The sequence below is a fragment of the Crocodylus siamensis genome, chromosome 1 (assembly GCF_052110815.1).
Source record: "Crocodylus siamensis isolate JL-2025a chromosome 1, ASM5211081v1, whole genome shotgun sequence".
Taxonomy (NCBI): Eukaryota; Metazoa; Chordata; order Crocodylia; family Crocodylidae; genus Crocodylus; species Crocodylus siamensis.
In genome coordinates, this window is record NC_143395.1 from 17,665,106 (window position 1) to 17,682,221 (window position 17,116).

The 17,116-nt window shown below is 50.0% G+C and overlaps 2 protein-coding genes across 4 annotated transcripts in view; one reads left to right on the forward strand and one right to left on the reverse strand.

Moving 5' to 3' along the window:
• Nucleotides 1-5,557, reverse strand: part of GEN1 (GEN1 structure-specific endonuclease) — a 41,375-nt gene extending 35,818 nt beyond the window's left edge. For both annotated transcript variants that reach the window (XM_090031828.1, XM_090031829.1), the window contains exon 1: nt 5,450-5,557. The gene's annotated coding sequence lies outside the window, so the exon portion shown is untranslated. The remainder of the gene's footprint in view (nt 1-5,449) is intronic.
• LOC149872619 (structural maintenance of chromosomes protein 6-like) overlaps nt 5,554-17,116 on the forward strand; it is a 74,864-nt gene continuing 63,301 nt past the window's right edge. For both annotated transcript variants that reach the window (XM_090031826.1, XM_090031827.1), the window contains exons 1-3: nt 5,554-5,697; nt 8,344-8,492; nt 15,206-15,323. In XM_090031826.1, the coding sequence (XP_089887952.1) occupies nt 5,568-5,697; nt 8,344-8,492; nt 15,206-15,323 (397 nt within the window). In that variant the 5' untranslated portion in view covers nt 5,554-5,567. The remainder of the gene's footprint in view (nt 5,698-8,343; nt 8,493-15,205; nt 15,324-17,116) is intronic.

Below are 17,116 nucleotides of genomic sequence, written 5' to 3' on the forward strand. Positions count from 1 at the left end.
TGCTGCACTTGGGCAGTAGTAACCAGCAGCACACTTATAGAATGGGAAACTCCCTTCTTGAGAGCACGGAGGCAGAAAGGGATCTTGGAGTCATTACTGACTCCAAGATGAACATGGGCCGACAATGCGAGGTCACAGTTGGCAGGGCTAACCGGACCTTGTCGTGCATCCACAGGTGCATCTCTATCATGGCCAAGGAGGTGATCCTCCCCCTCTATGCAACACGGGTCAGGCCACAGCTGGAGTCCTGTGTCCAGTTCTGTGCGCCCCACTTCAGGAGAGATGTGGACAACATTGAAAGGGTCCAGAGGAGGGCCACCCGCATGATCCGGGGACTATAGGGCAGACCCTAAAATGAGAGACTGCGCAACCTGAACCTGTTCAGCCTTCACAAGAGAAGGCTGAGGGGGGACCTGGTGACCGTCTATAAACTCACTAGGGAGGACCAGAAGGGCTTGGGAAAGACCTTGTTTCCCCTAGCGCCCCCTGGCATGAGAAGGAATAATGGCCACAAGTTGCTGGAGAGTAGGTTTAGATTAGACTACTTCACAGTCAGGGTGGCTAGGATCTGGAACGAGCTTCCAAGGGAAGTGGTGCTGGCTCCTACCCTGGGGGTCTTTAAGAGGAGGCTTGATGCCTACCTGGCTGGGATCATTTGAGCCCAGTTTTTTTTCTTTTTCTCCTGCCCTGGCAGGGGGTCAGACTTGAAGATGTATAAGGTCCCTTCTGACCCTACTTCTATGATTCTATGCTTTACTGCTTTGCTGGGTCTTGCCTGCTTGGCTGTGGAGGTGACTCCTACCCATTCCAGTCTGCCCAGGCTGCAGCCCCATGCCTGCTGTGGGCATACAAGTCTGGTGGGGAGCACATTTCCCCCCCATATCTGCCCAACATGTGACCTGTGCCCCCAATGCATTGTCTATGCCCCCACCCCATAGACTTGCCTGCAAGGACCGGCTCTGCAGTGCCTAGCGGCCATGTGCATGTGTGCCCCCACAAATGCACATAACGCCCCCACCCTCTTCCCACCCCCCACCAACCCCAAGCCACCCCTTGCAGGCTGGAACTCTGCCAGCCTGCAAGGGGAAACCCACCATTTCCCATGGTTTTTTTCCTTTAAAGGAGAATCCCTTTTTAAAGTTTGTTTGTGACCCTTTCATGTATTCTTGCATCCCACTTTTGGGCTGTGACCTGTGGGCTGAGAAACGCTGCCCTAGACTATCATGGCTACAATAACACTTCAATCCTACCAAGAATGGAAAAGACAATTAAAAACATGAGAAAAAAAACACAAGTTTTTTTCCCTTAATGTCACTGCAAAATATTCGTGTGAGATTTGGGAAGAAACTTTTTCGCCCCCCCTCCCCCTTTCTAGTTATACTGGCGCCTGGGTAGAGATTCATATAACCTGCCAGTCTCTTAAGATGATATAAGCCTTGATCCTGCTCCTTGCAATGAGATCCACCTACAGATTTTAGAGCACAAAGGCCTTATTCATCCCAGATCTTCCACACAACCTTCTTTATCCCAGAGAAAATTTAAAAACCTCACAGCAGCTACCTAGACCTCTTCTGCACACACATCTCCAATCCCCTAAGAGATTTGGTGCTCTAACAGCAAACAAAGAACACACACATACAGGCTCCCAACATCGCACCTTAGGGTCTCAATCTGTTTTCCGCTGAAGTCAGCTATATTTTAAAGCAGTGGTGTTCAACCTTTTGGCTCTGGGGCAGATGAGGGATAGAGGGCTGGCCTGTGGGGTGAATCACACCACGCATCCCAGGACCAAGCTCCAGAGCCCCACACTGCCCCTCCCAGGTCCTGCCTGCCAGGATTGGGCCCCAGGCCACCCTGCAAGCCCAATCTAGCATGCATGGCCATAACCCGTGGGGAGACCCCTAGGCTGAAAGACAGTGCAGGGGGGCCACATCTGGCCAATGAGTTAGGGGTTGAGCTCCTTGTTTTACAGTAGACACACAAGGGTCTGGTGTGGTGCTCTCAAAATAAAGATTTTACACTCTTACTTTACAGAATCTTCCTTTCATTGGTTTCTACGCAGTAAGCACAAACAGAGCTTCTGGAAGGAAAAGGGCAGTGAGATTTAAAGCCAGGGGGTAAGGATGTGCATCAGAGCAGGACACAATCAGCGGCTCCAGGAAAGTTTATCTACAAAGCCCTGAGATGCAACTAGTCTGAAGTTAAGTAGAAGGCAGGGTAGATTTGCACCTCATCCTTCTTATGCTGTGCTTTCTGTGTGTCCTTTCACAGCATCTGATAAAATGAGCTTCAGCTCATGAAAACTTGAGCTGTACAAATACACGTAGATCCAGCAGGGCTGCACTGGTGCACTTGCATCCCTCCTGCTCCATGCAAAGTTTAAAACCAAATGCCTGGCACACAGCAGCATTTCTAGTCAAGCAGTGCTGAGGGAGTCACTGGACTTCATGGCTCCTTATAATCAGGGATCCTGGTATTCTCCAATAAAAAAAAAATTGCAAATTCTCTTATTAACACCCCCCCTTAAAGTCTACGCCCCAATTCTGATAAAACCCCCAAAATCTGTGATTAAAATGAAACTCCTCTATGTATACAGATCGATTGAACACAATGTTTTACTCATATATTTACAATTTAGAAGCAATTTGGAAGCCTATCAGTGCCTCAATCACTATAATAAAATAAATTTTAAGTACCTATATATTTTTGTATTTGAATTTGGGTTTTCTTTCATGGAAAAAGAGCTTCCCTTGCCCGCTTCTCTCACCACGACACAGGTCCAGGCTCCAGCCCCACAGCCCCCTGGACCTGCCAATGCCCCTCACTCCCCCCACCCACCCTCCAGCCCTGTTGGTGCCCCTCACTCCTCTGTGTTGCTCCCTTGGCACAACCTCGCGTCGCTGCCTCCACTATCACTGGGCGGGCATGTGGCACCAACCAGGGCAATGTGGGGCTCACAGTGGCAAGGAGCTTCCCTGCCCAATACTGCTCTGCCTTGCCATGCTAGGTCCTACCTACTGGGCTGTTGAAGCCCCAGGGGTGGGCAGCAGGCTGAAGAGTTTGAGCCTGCAGCAGGCAGCCCACCCCTGCCCTGTGCACAGATCTGGGGGGCACAGGACCCCATGGCCCCCTGGAAACATATGCAGCAGCAGGGAGCCAGCCTCACCCTCACCTCCCAGATGAGCTACCCCCAGCCCCGCTCTGTTCCCAGCTGGGGCCCTGCAACCATGCATTCCAGCCCCAGGCCTCAAGCACCGCCCAGCTGGGCAGCAGACCCAGGCCCATCCTTCCCAACTCCCTCCCTTCCTCCCTATATGGGCCTCAATCCCCACTCCCCCCCCACCAGACTTATCTGCAAGAGCTGTTCTTCAGGCTGCCTGGCACCCATGCCTGGCACAACATGCATATGGCACCCGCTGCTTGATCACCCTCCTCCTGCTCCCCCCATGTTTTTCTGTTTTCCCATGGGAAATGGAAAACCCAGATCCCAGTTTATAATCTACCTGATCCCTTCTAAACCCTTCATTCCAGCTGTGTCAATGACCCTCTCTTCTTTTTCATGGTCTCAATGTCCCACCAATCGAGCTGTCCGTTGTTCTGTAATTCTAGTGTCTGTTAACTGCTCCTGGTAATGAAGCTCCTATTCCACAATCCTGCAGATTGTTTTGGACTAATCCCATTGAAGTTAGGATAGCTTTTTCTCTTCAGTACAGCACTAAGATCCTAGCACAGGGGTGTCCAACCTTCTTGCCCTGCAAGCTACACAGCCAGTACCAAGTCACTCTGTAGGCTGGTTTGGGTGCAGCCTGACCCTGATCCGTCTGCTGTGGCCAGAGGTGGGGAGCAGCCCCGATTTGGATGCGGGGCAGGGGAAGAAAAGGACAGAGTGCCCCAAATCCATACATAGAAGTGGGAGGGAGTGGCCCAGCCCCGATCTAGAGGCATGCAGATGGGGGGAGGGGGGGGGGGGGGGCGGCAAAGCAACTCCAATCTAGACATGTGAACGGGGGAGCAGACTGGCCCCAATCCAGACGTGCAAGTGGGGGACAGGGCAGAATAGCCTGATCTAGATACAGAGGGAGCATGGGGGGTAGGGGGACACAAATGTAGCCCTGATCCAGATGCGTGGGGTGGGGGGGGGGAGATGGGAGCATTTCGGCTTTGATCTGGCCACGCGGGGGGTAGACCTGGGCCCTGATCCTGCCATGCAGGCAATGGCTTGTTCAGCGAGGCTAGATCTGGCCACCTGGAGCTTCCATCACTGCTTGGTGCCAACTTCCTCAACCTGTGAGGGACCCCCCACAGGCCAGATGTCTTGGCTCCACTGGCCAGATTAGGGCAGAGGTTGAGCACCCCCGGCCAAGCCCATTCGGAAAGCTTCAAGTTTCTTTTTTTAACTGAGGAAAAACCGGTGCTGGTTCCTATGGGCTGCCCCAGCTCCACCTGCCACATTCCCTTGGCCAAATCCTAGATCTTCCTGCACACACACGTGTGCACGTACCAGCGCTGCCAGCTCTTCAATATGAAACAATCATATCTGAAGCTCAAAATCATTGTATTTGCTGACCTTCGACTGAAAAAACATGCAAATACAGGCAGTCCTTGACTTAAGAAGTTTTGAGTTACAACAAATGGCACTTACGATGTTTATAAACTGACACCCCATTTCAACTTTATGAAGCTTGATCTGACGCGACACCAGAGAACGAGTTCACTGCGTCGTTCATCTCCAAACTCCCTTGGACACTTACTTTAAAAAAGCAGAGGAGACTCCAGAAAAACCTGCAGCCAAGCCTCCTGAGAAGACTCCAGCCAAGAGCCCCTCAAAAAGTCCAGCAAAGTCACCTCAAAAAAATCCTCCCAAACCAATGTGATTGTTACTTACAATATACATACATTAATGTAGCTATATCATTCATCTATCATTGACCGAGTACAAAATTCTGGGTTATTTTTGGTGCAAAGAGGATAGGACTGGCGATTGGCGACCACCCGCAGACGCCACTGGCAGTGTTGGTGGCAAGGGGGGTGGAGTGGCGACCGCCGGCAGCATTGGCAGCGAGTCTTTCAGGGGGTGCCCTGCCAATCTCGGCACGTGCACCCCCTACCGCCAAAGGTTCAGGAACCGACCTCCCCTTTCTTAACGCTGCTCCTACGGGGAAACCGGTTCCAAGCGACGTTTCGCGGGAACCCACGGTGCCGGAAGTGCGAGGTCTGCCCGTCCGCGGGCAAATAAGTCTGCTACTCATTTACCGCCCATTGCTCGCTGTCACCAGCCAGGGAGCCAGTGAGAACCGGGTGGGCCAAGCCAAGCACTGCTTCTTCACGCGGAGGCAGCCGCCCCAGGCAAGATAGGCTGCTCGGGCTTGGCCCGTATGACTGAGTGCGTGGATGAAGATCTGGCCCGAGCTCCCCGAGACCGGCACCGCCACCCGCCCCGCGCGCTCACCTCGCCAGGATCCGGCGGCGGTAAGAGCCCCGCACGCTGCCGGGAGTGGGGGGGCGGACTCCGCGTTCGAATGTGGCGCCTAGCTCCACCCGTAGCAGTCGGGCTGACGGCATCGCGCATGCGCAGAGGAGAAGGCGCCGCGCGCAGCCCTCTTTCTCCCAGCGGGATCGACTTCCGGGTTTTGCTGCTTAGGCGGGACCGCTCGAACCGCAAAGGGCAGCGCTGGCGCGCGCTGTCCAGCGCGGGAGGTGAGTGCGGCTTCTCCTCCGGAGTGTCTTGCCCGGCAGGAGTTGGCGCGGAGGCACTCACCACACGTAGGATGCGGAGCACAAATCGCCCTGGCGCTGCTGCGCTGTGTGGTCCTCCACAATTGGACCCGAGTCTTGATTTTTTGGGGGAGGATGGCGTTGTACTTAAAGTCTACGCTTGGGGAATGTAAAAAACCTCAGTCCTTTTTTTAAAACCAATATTTATGTTTAAATAATATAGTTAGATATTATTTATTTTGCTATTTCAGTTCTTTAATTTGAGATATGATTGAATATTTATATTTAAATCAGTGGTGCTCAAACTTTTTTTTGTTTTTTTTCCCTGCTTGAAAATTGCTGAGTGTCTTAGCAGATGGCTCACTAAACTTTTGTTGTTGTTGTTTGACAAATCAAAGTGCACCGCTTGTATTTTAATATGGGGGGGGAGGTCTTACCTTACATGGACAGATAGTCTCGGTTGTTTCGCCACCTTTCTACAGGCTGGGGGAATGGAGCTCACGGCATGGTGGTGGTTTGTGGACCACTGGTTGGGAACTTCTGGTGTAGGTTACAGACTTTAAGAGCAACGCCAAAAATCACGAGAGTTGGCAACGCTGCAACCGGTACGTGCCAGCTGGCTGCGGGCTCACGGACCTGATCGGTGCAGTTCGTTACAATAAACGTTGTTACAGACATAGGACATTGTTTTGTCTGGGATGTAGCATCATGGGATGGAGAGGTAGCAGCTTTGGTAGGCAGTAGCCTTGAAGAAAAGTCTCCCAATGTTTGACAAGGGTCGTTTGTGCTCAAGAGGCTGCTAAGAGCTTTTTTCCCCAACTATTTAATTGGTGTAATAAAAGATATTGTATCTGCCCAAACTACCTTGCCAGCCCTGAAGAAGGGTGCTTTGTGCCCATATGCTTTCTGTCTCTTTCAACTATGTAGCTGGTCCAATAATGTAAATGAAATTAACAAAATAAAAATAGTTAAAAATAATCACCCAAAAAACCCCCCCATTGCCTCTAATGGGTCTCCCCAAGTTGTTTCCAACTAAACAGCACTTTGCTTGAAACAGTAATTTTTCTTCTTGGTCTAGCCAAGCATGGCCTTTCACTTTGTACTTGTGACAGTTTATCTAATTTTTGTTACTCTGGTTCTCATGTTCAATATAGTATCATAAAAACACGAGAGGCCAAATCCGATGGCCATAAAGTGTTTAATGGGCACAGGGCACTGACAGACACAAGGCAGGGGAAACACTCTATTTGGAAGCAGCAGCATGTTACACTTTGACCTGCAGTGTCTGTATTGATCAGGCACTTCAGTGAGGCTTTTTGGCACTTTCAGCTGCTCAAATCAGCATTAGCTATTAGATGAGAGCACAAAAACAGTCACCAAAGCACCCAGTTTCTACAAACATTGGGAAAGCTAGGTGCACTTAACACACTGCCTCTTCTGGGCATGTGCTGGGCTTCGCCCAGGAGTGTGCCAAGTTTAAAGTGGCAATTTGTTTTTTCTTTCCACATCTCAAGAGCCAGAATCAAGAATTCAAAGGACTGTGCTTTAGTTTTAGGACCTTAATTTTACTGATGTATTACAAGAAATTAAGAAGGATAAGCTTCACATTTTGTGTGTAAAGATCAGATCAACAAAATATAATTACTACAAATACTTTATTGTGCTTTGTGTTGTAACAACAGGATTAAAGTAATAAAACGCGAGGCTTTTCACTCTACAAAAAAGTTCTAACCGAAGAGCTAGTAATATATACTTTCTAGTGTCAGATATGCTTGGTAATTACAAGTCTGACCTTGAAACTCCTATTGAGATTCCTATATCGTAAGCGAGAGCAAATTAAGTTCAATAGTTACTTCAAAGAATCATAGAAAAGCAGGGCTAGAAGGGAGCTTTGGAGGTCATCTAGTCCAACTCCTTGCCCAAGAAAGGAACATCCCTTACAAGTGCTTATCTAGCCTATTCCTCAAACTACACAGTCAAACCTATTGCACAATTACAAGGCATCTTGCCCCAAAATATGGAAAAGTACCCTTACCTTCCACAGATAAAGTAGGGGAGCAAGAGCTGCCAGTATCCTGCCACTATAAAGCTTTGAAAAATGCACTTGAAAGATCCATGGAAGAGGGCCATGCCCCTGCTACAGAGGAAGGTAACCCTCCTGTCATCCATACCAGTCTGACCCTGGGTAAAATTCCTTCCTTATTCCAAGTGGGGCAATCAGTCTTACCCTGCAGGGAGAGGCAAGAACCAAGAACACCCCAATGAGGAACTTCCGGGTTTTTAGTTCCAGCAGGATTTATCTGAAACACTTTTGAGTACAATTTTCCATCTAGTTATCTAAATTTATGGGCTTTTCATTTCTTTAAAAAAAAAAACAAACAAAAAACCTGTACCCTTGCTGTATCAGTTTTTGCATATATGTCAGCTTTTTGGTCATTCTGTAATTATCCAACATTATTTAAGATGCCTGAGAGAAACCATTTCCCCATTTACTATTACAAGAGGTTTTTTTCCACAGTTTGTGATCATTCATACTTTTAACTGATAGTCACAAGTGTATTATTATCGTCTGATATTTTAAAAATCATCTGATTAAAAAACTTACGAGTTTTTATTACTATTTTTCAGTACATATGGCTAAGAGAAAAAAGGCAAGCAGTTCAGAAACTAGAGGTCACAAAAGGCCAAGACAAGAAGACACAGATGAATCTGGTGCTGAGCCTGATGAAGGAATACTTCCACATTTGCCATCTGGCAGCAGTTCCTGTTCGGAGTTGGTGAGCTATAAACTTCAGTGTTTCCTTTAATTAAAAAAAACTTGCAAAAAACCACACACACACACCACACATAGAACAAAAAACCTCTTATTTTTTTTCTTTTATTTAGCTAGGGGTTTCTGGTAAATCAGTAAAACAAGTATATATGGAGGCTGCTGAAACAGCAATATGGAAATGAAGATCTTCTACAGGAACAATTGTTTATAGCTACCTATTTGAAGAATATTCTCCTGGAACAGTTTTTCAGGGAGCTCTTAGTCATAATAGAGAATGATTAAAATTTATCATTAATGTTCTAAATGGCCTTCAAAGTCAATTTTGATTTTTTTAATACATTTTTAAGTATTATAAACACAAACATGCCATTCTTTGTTTAAAGCCTGGCGAAGAATGTCATGCATTCAAAACCACGTGCCAGCTATATAAATTGGTCCAATAAGAGATGTCACCCTAAAAATATTTGCTTCTTGCGTAATTTATGGACCATCTTGGCTACAATGTCACTGGTATGCTACCATAAATTTTATGGTCAGCCACTCATCGGTTTCTACTGAAGAAGCCAAGTACAGTCAGTGCAATTAAGGAAGTAAATATTTGGGTAATTATCCAAAACTAAATCAGGTAACTTATGTTGTGGCTTAGTGGTACAAAGAATGGGGCAAGATATTGGAAAGAAGTGACCAACTGGAAAGGCATGCTTATAACTGTTCAAGTGGCAGCATTAAAATAGTTACATACATTTTTGATGCAAGTAGAAATTCTGAATATAAATGAAGAGGGTTCTCATTCTTACTGTTTACTACATTTTGGTTGTGTGCTGCATTGTTGCAACAGGGAGCTAAAGGTCCATGCTAGCAAACAGGGAAAAAGAGAGAGAGAGATAGAGAGAGACGCACACGCACACGCACACGCAGCTAGCCTGGCTGCGTAGCTAGGCAGGCAGATGAGATAAGACTAGGTGCATGGCAATAAGTAGGAGGAATAGGGCAGATTCCCAGGCAGCCATAGGAGCCCCACTGCTTTCAGCCTTTTTAAGCTGCAGGAGTGAGAGGCAGGCTACACATTGGATGCAAAGAGAAACCTATGTGCCTGACTTAGGGAGTCATCCGACCCAAGGGGGCCAGTCGGTCAAGCCTGGTGCATTGCAGGGAACAGCGCTTCCAGGAGAGAGGGGTTGCAGGGGCTACCCTGGCTACCTAAATACTCAGAGTGTGGAGAGGTGAGAGCTCAAGGGTAGGAGGGCTGGCCAAACACTTTTCCCTCAGTAGGGGAGGCTTTATTTTAAAGCATTGCTTGCCTTTTTGTTCTAGTTAGAACCAGAGGATCAGGTGTGACTGGCAGGGATGGAAAGGAGGCCACAAGGGTGTCTGAGGGGCATGCAAGATTTTTTGCCCTTTTAGGGGTAGGGATGCAATTTGCTGACAGGTTGAGAGGACCAGAGCCTGAGCCCAGCAGGGGCAACAGAGGTAGTATGAGGCCAAGGGGCCCTGTGACAGAGGGGGAAAGGAAAGTCTTCTCTGGGGGCCTTTCAAAAACATCAGCCCACCTACCTGTGTAGGGTAGTCCACCCACCTGACTCACATGCCATGCCTTTGATACAATTAATATGTTAACAAGGTGGGAGGCTGCCCACTTTAATGCCCAGTGCCAAGGCCATAAATACACAGTGCCAGCTTCTCCTATGCTATGCCTCGTAGATGGCATCCAAATTACTTCCAGCTCCCCTGGCCCCATATGCTAGGCCATATTCTGACCCAACTTGGCCTCAGGCATCTGAAGACTTACCTGGGCCATGTGCCCCCTTCACTGGGGCCTCAACTCATGCACTATCAATAGGGCCTCTCACTATTCCCTTGCTGGGGTAAGTACTCTGCCCCCTTACTGGGGCTTGCTCTAACTTCCAGGGCTGGCCTATGCACAGTCCTTCAGGCCCCTCTTGCACAGATCTTACTCTACACCGTCTCTGTGCAGTCCTTCAGGCCTGTATATGGACCCTACTCTACACAGCCTACTGCTCAGCTGTAGCCTCATATCCCCCTACTGGGATCACTACACCACCCTTTCACTGTGGCTTCTGTGGCCCTTATGCTCCTTGGGCCTCAGGAGTCTCAGCCTACCTAGGCCCCTAGGACCTCAGCCTATAGCCCACTCAAGCATCTATCAACATTCCTGGACCCTGCCTGCCCCTGGTACAGGGTTACCCACCAGGTCAAGGGGGCTGAGGCTATACAGCACCCCATACTCACCCTCCAGTAGGCAGGCATCTGGAGTGGCATTTCCTGGGGACCACCCTGCGCAGGTAGCCCCACCACATCATCCATCCCTAGTAGGGTGTAGTTTTAGATCATTCTCCAGGACCAGGAACCTCCTCCATCCCCATAGTTCCTGCCCTTCACCTCCAGGTGTTGTGGGAGGAACAGCAGCTCCAACTGAGTCATGTTGTCTCTCTGGCTCCCTAAATGTAAGTACCAGCTCAGCCTTGGGGGCCTGGGTTTATATTGAAGCTGCTCAGTCCCATACTCCAATCCAGGAGCCCTCCCATGGTCATGTGACCACTTTGTTAGGCTGCATTGCACCTGCCGGCTGCTCCACAGCCTGCTTATGCCTCTTAAAGTGGCAGGCACCAAAGGTGCCCAGCTACAGGCCCAGAGCCCAGGAAGTGCAAGATCAAGGCCAAGGTCCAGCTCATAGATTTCATAGACATTAGGGCTGGGAGGGACCTCGGGAGATCATCGAGTCCAGCCCCCTGCCCAAAGGGCAGGAAGTCAGCTGGGGTCATAGGATCCCAGCAAGATAAGCATCCAATTTACTCTTGAAGGTGTTCAATGTAGGTGCTTGAACCACCTCTGATGGCAGACTGTTCCAGACCTTGGGGGCTTGGACAGTAAAGAAATTCTTCCTTATGTCCAGCCTGAAACGGTCTTGAAGTACTTTATGACCGTTCAACCTCGTCATCCCTTGAGGCGCTCTGGTGAACAAACGTTCCCCCAGATCCTGGTGGTCACCCCTGATAAACTTATAGGTGGCCATCAGATCACCCCTGAGCCCGCGCTTTTCCAAGCTAAAGAGTCCCATGTCATCGTAAGATCTGTTTTCCTGACCTCTGATCATGTGCGTGGCTCTCCTCTGGACTCTCTCAAGCTTCTCCACATCCTTTTTGAATTGTGGAGCCCAAAACTGGACGCAGGACTCCAGCTGCGGCCTCACCAAGGCCGAGTACAAGGGGAGAATGACGTCCCGGGATTTGCTCGAGAAGCATCTATGGATGCAAGCCAGCGTTTTGGTCGCTTCACTAGCCGCAGCATCGCATTGCAGGCTCGTATTCATCTTGTGGTCAATGATGACCCCCAAGTCTCTTTCTTCTGTAGTGCTATCCAACGTAGCACTGCCGAGCCTATAAGGGTGCTGCAGGTTTTTCCTCCCAAGGTGGAGAACCTTGCATTTTTCGGTGTTAAACACCATCAGGTTCTCATCTGCCCATTTGGTGAGCTTGTCCAGGTCAGCCTGGATCACCCGCTTATCTTCTGGGGTGGATGCTTTGTCCCGACGTTTGGTGTCATGGGCGAACTTGGCCAGTCCACTCCTGACTCCAATGTCCAAATCATTAATGAAGATGTTGAACAGGATGGGCCCAAGGACAGAGCCTTGAGGGACCCCACTGGTCACAGGGCACCACGATGAGTGACTGCCATCAATTACAACCCTCTGGGTCTGACCACGGAGCCAATTTCCCAGCCAGTGGATCGTGGTGGAGCCAAGGCCACAAATGGCCTTAGTGGCCACGAGGTGATCATGGGATACCAGATCAAAAGCTTTTTTGAAGTCAAGATATATGACATCAATCTCTTCTCCCTTGTCCAGGTGATAAGTCACCTGGTCATAGAAGGAAATGAAATTGGTCAAACAAGACCTACCCGCAACAAACCCGTGCTGGCTATCCCTTAGGATGTTAGCCTGGGCCAGTCCATCAAGGATGGCCTCCTTAATAAACGTTTCTAAGATCTTCCCCAGGATAGAAGTCAGGCTAATGGGCCTGTAGTTAGCCAGATCCACTCTCCTCCCTTTCTTGAAGATCGGCACCACATTGGCCTTCTTCCAGTCTTCAGGCACTAGCCCAGAGTGCCAGGAGTTTTCAAAGATCCGTGCCAGGGGCTGAGCTATGATGCTTGCCAGCTCCTTGAGTACCCTGGGGTGCAGATTGTCAGGGCCAGCTGACTTGAAGGTATCCAGCTTCTCAAGGTGTTCCTTCACGAGGTCAGCATTTATGGAGGGTAGGGGATCCCCATCACCCGGATTTCCCTGTCCCATAGCAGGCATGGGCATCCCATGAGACTGATGAAAGACTGACGCAAAGTACCTATTTAATACGTTGTCTTTTTCCTGGGCGTCAGTTGTCAGTTGCCCCATCTGGTTTAGGAGGGGTCCAACATTGCCCTTGCTTTTCCTCTGGCTCCCCACATATCTGAAAAAGGACTTTTTGTTGTCCTTGATGCCTGAAGCTAGTTGGAGTTCAGTTGCAGCCTTGGCTTTCCTGGTTTGCTCCCTGCAGGACCGGACCAGTGCAGAATAATCCTCCTTGGAGGTGAATCCCATCCTCCATCCTTTGTAGGCTTTCCTTTTTAGCCGCAGGAGGTCCGCTAGGTCCCTGGAGAGCCAGGGGGGCCGCTGTGCCTTCTTGCTGCCTTTCCTCCGTGTTGGAATAGATTTAGCTTGTGCATTGAGGATCGCTTCCTTGAGGAGCAACCACTCTTCTTGAACTCCCCTCTCCCTGGGGTCATGGTCCCTGAGGCCCTGACCAACAAGCCTCTTGAGCTTGTCAGAGTCGGCTTTTCTGAAGTGAAGGACTTCTGTGTTCCTGACTGACTTGTCAGCTTTACGGCGGATGGTGAAGGTGATCAGCTCGTGGTCGCTGTCACCCAGCTTCCCATCGATCACTAGGTCGCCGATTAGGTTGTCCCCCGTAGCCAGTACCAAGTCAAGCAGCGCTTTGCCTCTCTTTGGCCCATAGACTTCTTGAGTCAGGCAGAGGTCATCCACGCATGAGAGAAAGCTTTGCGACCGCTCGGATTTTGCTGAGTGATCTTCCCACGAGATGTCCGGGTAATTGAAGTCACCCATGACAACTAAGGTCCTGGAGCAAGCGGCCTCAGTCAGTTCCCGGGCGAACTCCTGGTCAAGCTCAGGACTTTGAGTGGGAGGTCTGTAGTAGACTCCCACTGTTGTGTCCCCTGTGCCGTATTTCCCACGAATTTTTACCCAGAGGGTCTCTAGCTGTCCATGCTGGTCGCCAACATCAGCTTGCAGGGACATGTAGCTTTCCTTCACATAGAGAGCTACGTGGACCAAAGCTGAGGGGGGCCCGGCCAGAGTTGGGAAGGCCAAAGCCCCAACAAAGGTTTTGAGGCCTGAGGAGGCCAAACATTGTGCTGGGGCTGGCCAGCTCCTCTCATGTATTAGCGGATCCCATCTGTGAGGTATGGCCATGGCTATGGAGGCAGATGGGGGTCGTGAACAACCCTGAAGGCGCCTTGTGTCTTAGGGTTCTAATAGGGCTGGAAGGGCCACATTCGATTATCTGAGTGTAAATTTGCAGTGGACTTGACCCATAGTGGGTCCTTGGGGCAGCCTCCTAGCTCTTTTTAAACAACATCAAGGCACGTCAGGAAAAATAATGGGGAAAGGCACCCTGAGCAGGAGCTGTGTGTCCACCAGGTGGCACCACAGTGCCTCTGGGCACAGGTCCTGTCACAATAGTAGAACTTGCTTATACTGACAGCTGTAACAGTGCTTTCCAAACATTTCCTCAGCATGGCCCCTCCCAACCCACAATCCCCCACCCCTCCCAGGTGCCCCTCACTCCCAACCTACAGCCCCCTGGCCCTGTCAGTGCCCCTTACTTCCCATCCACAGCCCTCTGGCTCTGCCGGTGCCCCTCATTCCTGACCCATAGCACCCCACCAGCCCTGACGTGCCCCTTGCTCCTGAGGCACAGTCCCCTAGACCCACCAGTGCCCCTCACTCCCAACCCACAGCCCCTGACCCCTGCATGGCTTGTGTTTTCCATGCCCCCTATAAAAAGCACAGCTGGAGTAGTGCCATGGGGGATGGGGACAGGGGAGGCGCAGATGCGGGCTGCCTGCTGTGGGCTTGGAGCTTTCCTTCATGGCTCAGCAGGCAGGACGTGGTGCAAGAGGGTAGGAAGGCTCAGTGCTGCTGCTGGGAGTCCTGGGCAGGCAGGGGACACCTTGCCATGGTGGCATGGCTGGTATGGGGCTCCCAACAACAGCACTGACCCTACCCATTCCATTCTGCTGTGGAGGCCCTGGGAGGAGGCAGCAGGGTGGGAAGTCCCAGACCGGCAGTGGGCAGCCCGCGTCCATCCTCACCCGTGCACAGTTCTGAGGGGCACATGCCCCTCCCATGCTTTCGTCCCTGGGAGTGTGCCATTTTTCATCATTGTGATCCCAACTTGGAGAACAGCTGCAAGACTGGGAATTGCAGAACTAGAATTTTTCATAGCATGCAACTTTAATATCAGGTACTCTGTTAAATGTTCTATTTTGTTTACAAATACTTTGATTTTATTTACATACTATCAAGTTGTTATCATGCTACTTCTTGTTATTCTTTAAAGTTCACTTTCAATATATTTTTACTGGTTTTTTTTTTTTTTTACTATTATTCATATATGCTATTTTATTATATCTCTCTAGACTTCAGGGGAGGTTGGAATAATTGAAAATATCCAACTAAAGAACTTTATGTGCCATTCGATGCTAGGACCCTTTCCATTTGGACCTAATGTCAATTTTGTGGTTGGAAACAATGGAAGTAAGTATTAGATTTCTCCTTTGTCAGAAACACTGTTAACTTGTAAATATTAAGAGACTACGATCTAGTTCCATTAGAGACCTGGGCTGCTGAGCAGAATTGAAGATTCTGGAATGACAGCAAGAAAGCAAGGCTGTCTAGGCAACTGAGCAGATCTCACCTGGGAAGAATAGTCTTGGGATCTTGCCCCTGCCCAGGGACTTTTTACACGTGAAATATTTTGTTTTAAGAGTTCTGTGACAGGGCCTGGAACCCAGAGCCTCCTACGAGTGATGAATGCATAACTAAGATTAGAATCTTACTTTCCCTTTCAGATCCTATGACTCCTGAATAATTAAGAGAATTCAATTTGGGTCTCCTCCCTCTTGGTGCTAGGATAGAATTTACCACCCCGTAGAGTGGGCCATGGTGGTTATATGGATTGACCATGGCACACCTGTGTGATTGAAAGATCAAATGAAGCTTTATTGATTTTACACACACACACACACACACACACACACACACACACACACACACACACACACACACACACACACACACACACACGTGTTAAAATGAATCTCACCATGCTGCAACAAACTTGGGTGATGTAACAAGAGTCTTCAGCCAGCTGTGCTGGGGTGAGGGTCTCAGGTCACCATATGTGTTGGTCACGTGATGTTCTTCAGATGCAGTTGAAATGCAAACAACTTGCTGTTTTTCACTGTCTTCCTTTCATTGTCACCATTGCTAGGTGGTTGCCACCCTATTTTATCTTCGTAAGCACTATTTGCACTATATTCTGCACTGATTCAGACACCACAAACCTGTTTGCCCCTTATTTCCGAAGGTTGGTTCCTTGTTTTTATGGGTCTTCCTGATCTGATTTCATTCTTCTCTGTTGTTGTTTTGCTAAGGTGCCAGTCTATGTGCAAAACTGAACATCAGCTATTTGTAGCCGTGTGCATCAGTCCATATTGTACTGGCACCAGTAAGAGGAAAATTTACATTATCAGCCATCAGCTTTTTCAGCTGATGTGTCAGATAATGTCACTGATAAATGATGTGTGCAGCTGCAGCATACATGCACCCAGGAGTGCAGCCTGGCAGCTTGAAGAGCAGCGTGCGGCTGGTAAATCTGTGGAGGGGAAGGGGTTCAAAGCAAGGCCCCCATGGTGAGGGAGGAAGTGGGGCTGAGGTGGGGCAGGGGCAGGCGCTGCACAGCTGGGGCAAGGCACAGGACAGAGCTGTGGCTTGTCTGGGGGGGGCAACTCCTGCTGCTACGCACACCCCTGGGGGAGTCATGGGGGCATGTGCCCCCCGGATCTGTGCACAGGGAGAAGGGTGGGCTGTCCACTGTGCACTTGGGGCTGGAGGCTGTGCTGGGCTCTTCCTACTGGGGGGGAGGGGCTGGGCTTGTTCTATGCTCGGGCCGGACAGGATGAGCAGTGGTGGCATTGGGAGAGGGCTCTGCTGAATTCTGGGGTGGCTGTAGACCCCCCAGCTCCTTCCCAGCACTGCCACTTGCCCAATCTGAGTGCAGCCTGGGCCCAGCCCCCCTGCCAGGAAGAGGCAGGCACAGGCTTCGGTCCTGAGCATGCAGCAGTCTGCCCTCGCCCCACACACAAATCTGGGGGGCAGGTGTCCCCCATACCTCCCCTCTGGGTGCATGCAGCAGCAAGAGCTGCCTCCCCGGACAAGATGCAGCTCCATCCTGCACCATGTCGCAGCTGTGCAGCACCTGCCCCACCCCAGCCCCAGCCTCACTCCCTCCCTTACCACGGGGGCCTCAATCTGCAGCCCTCCCACCA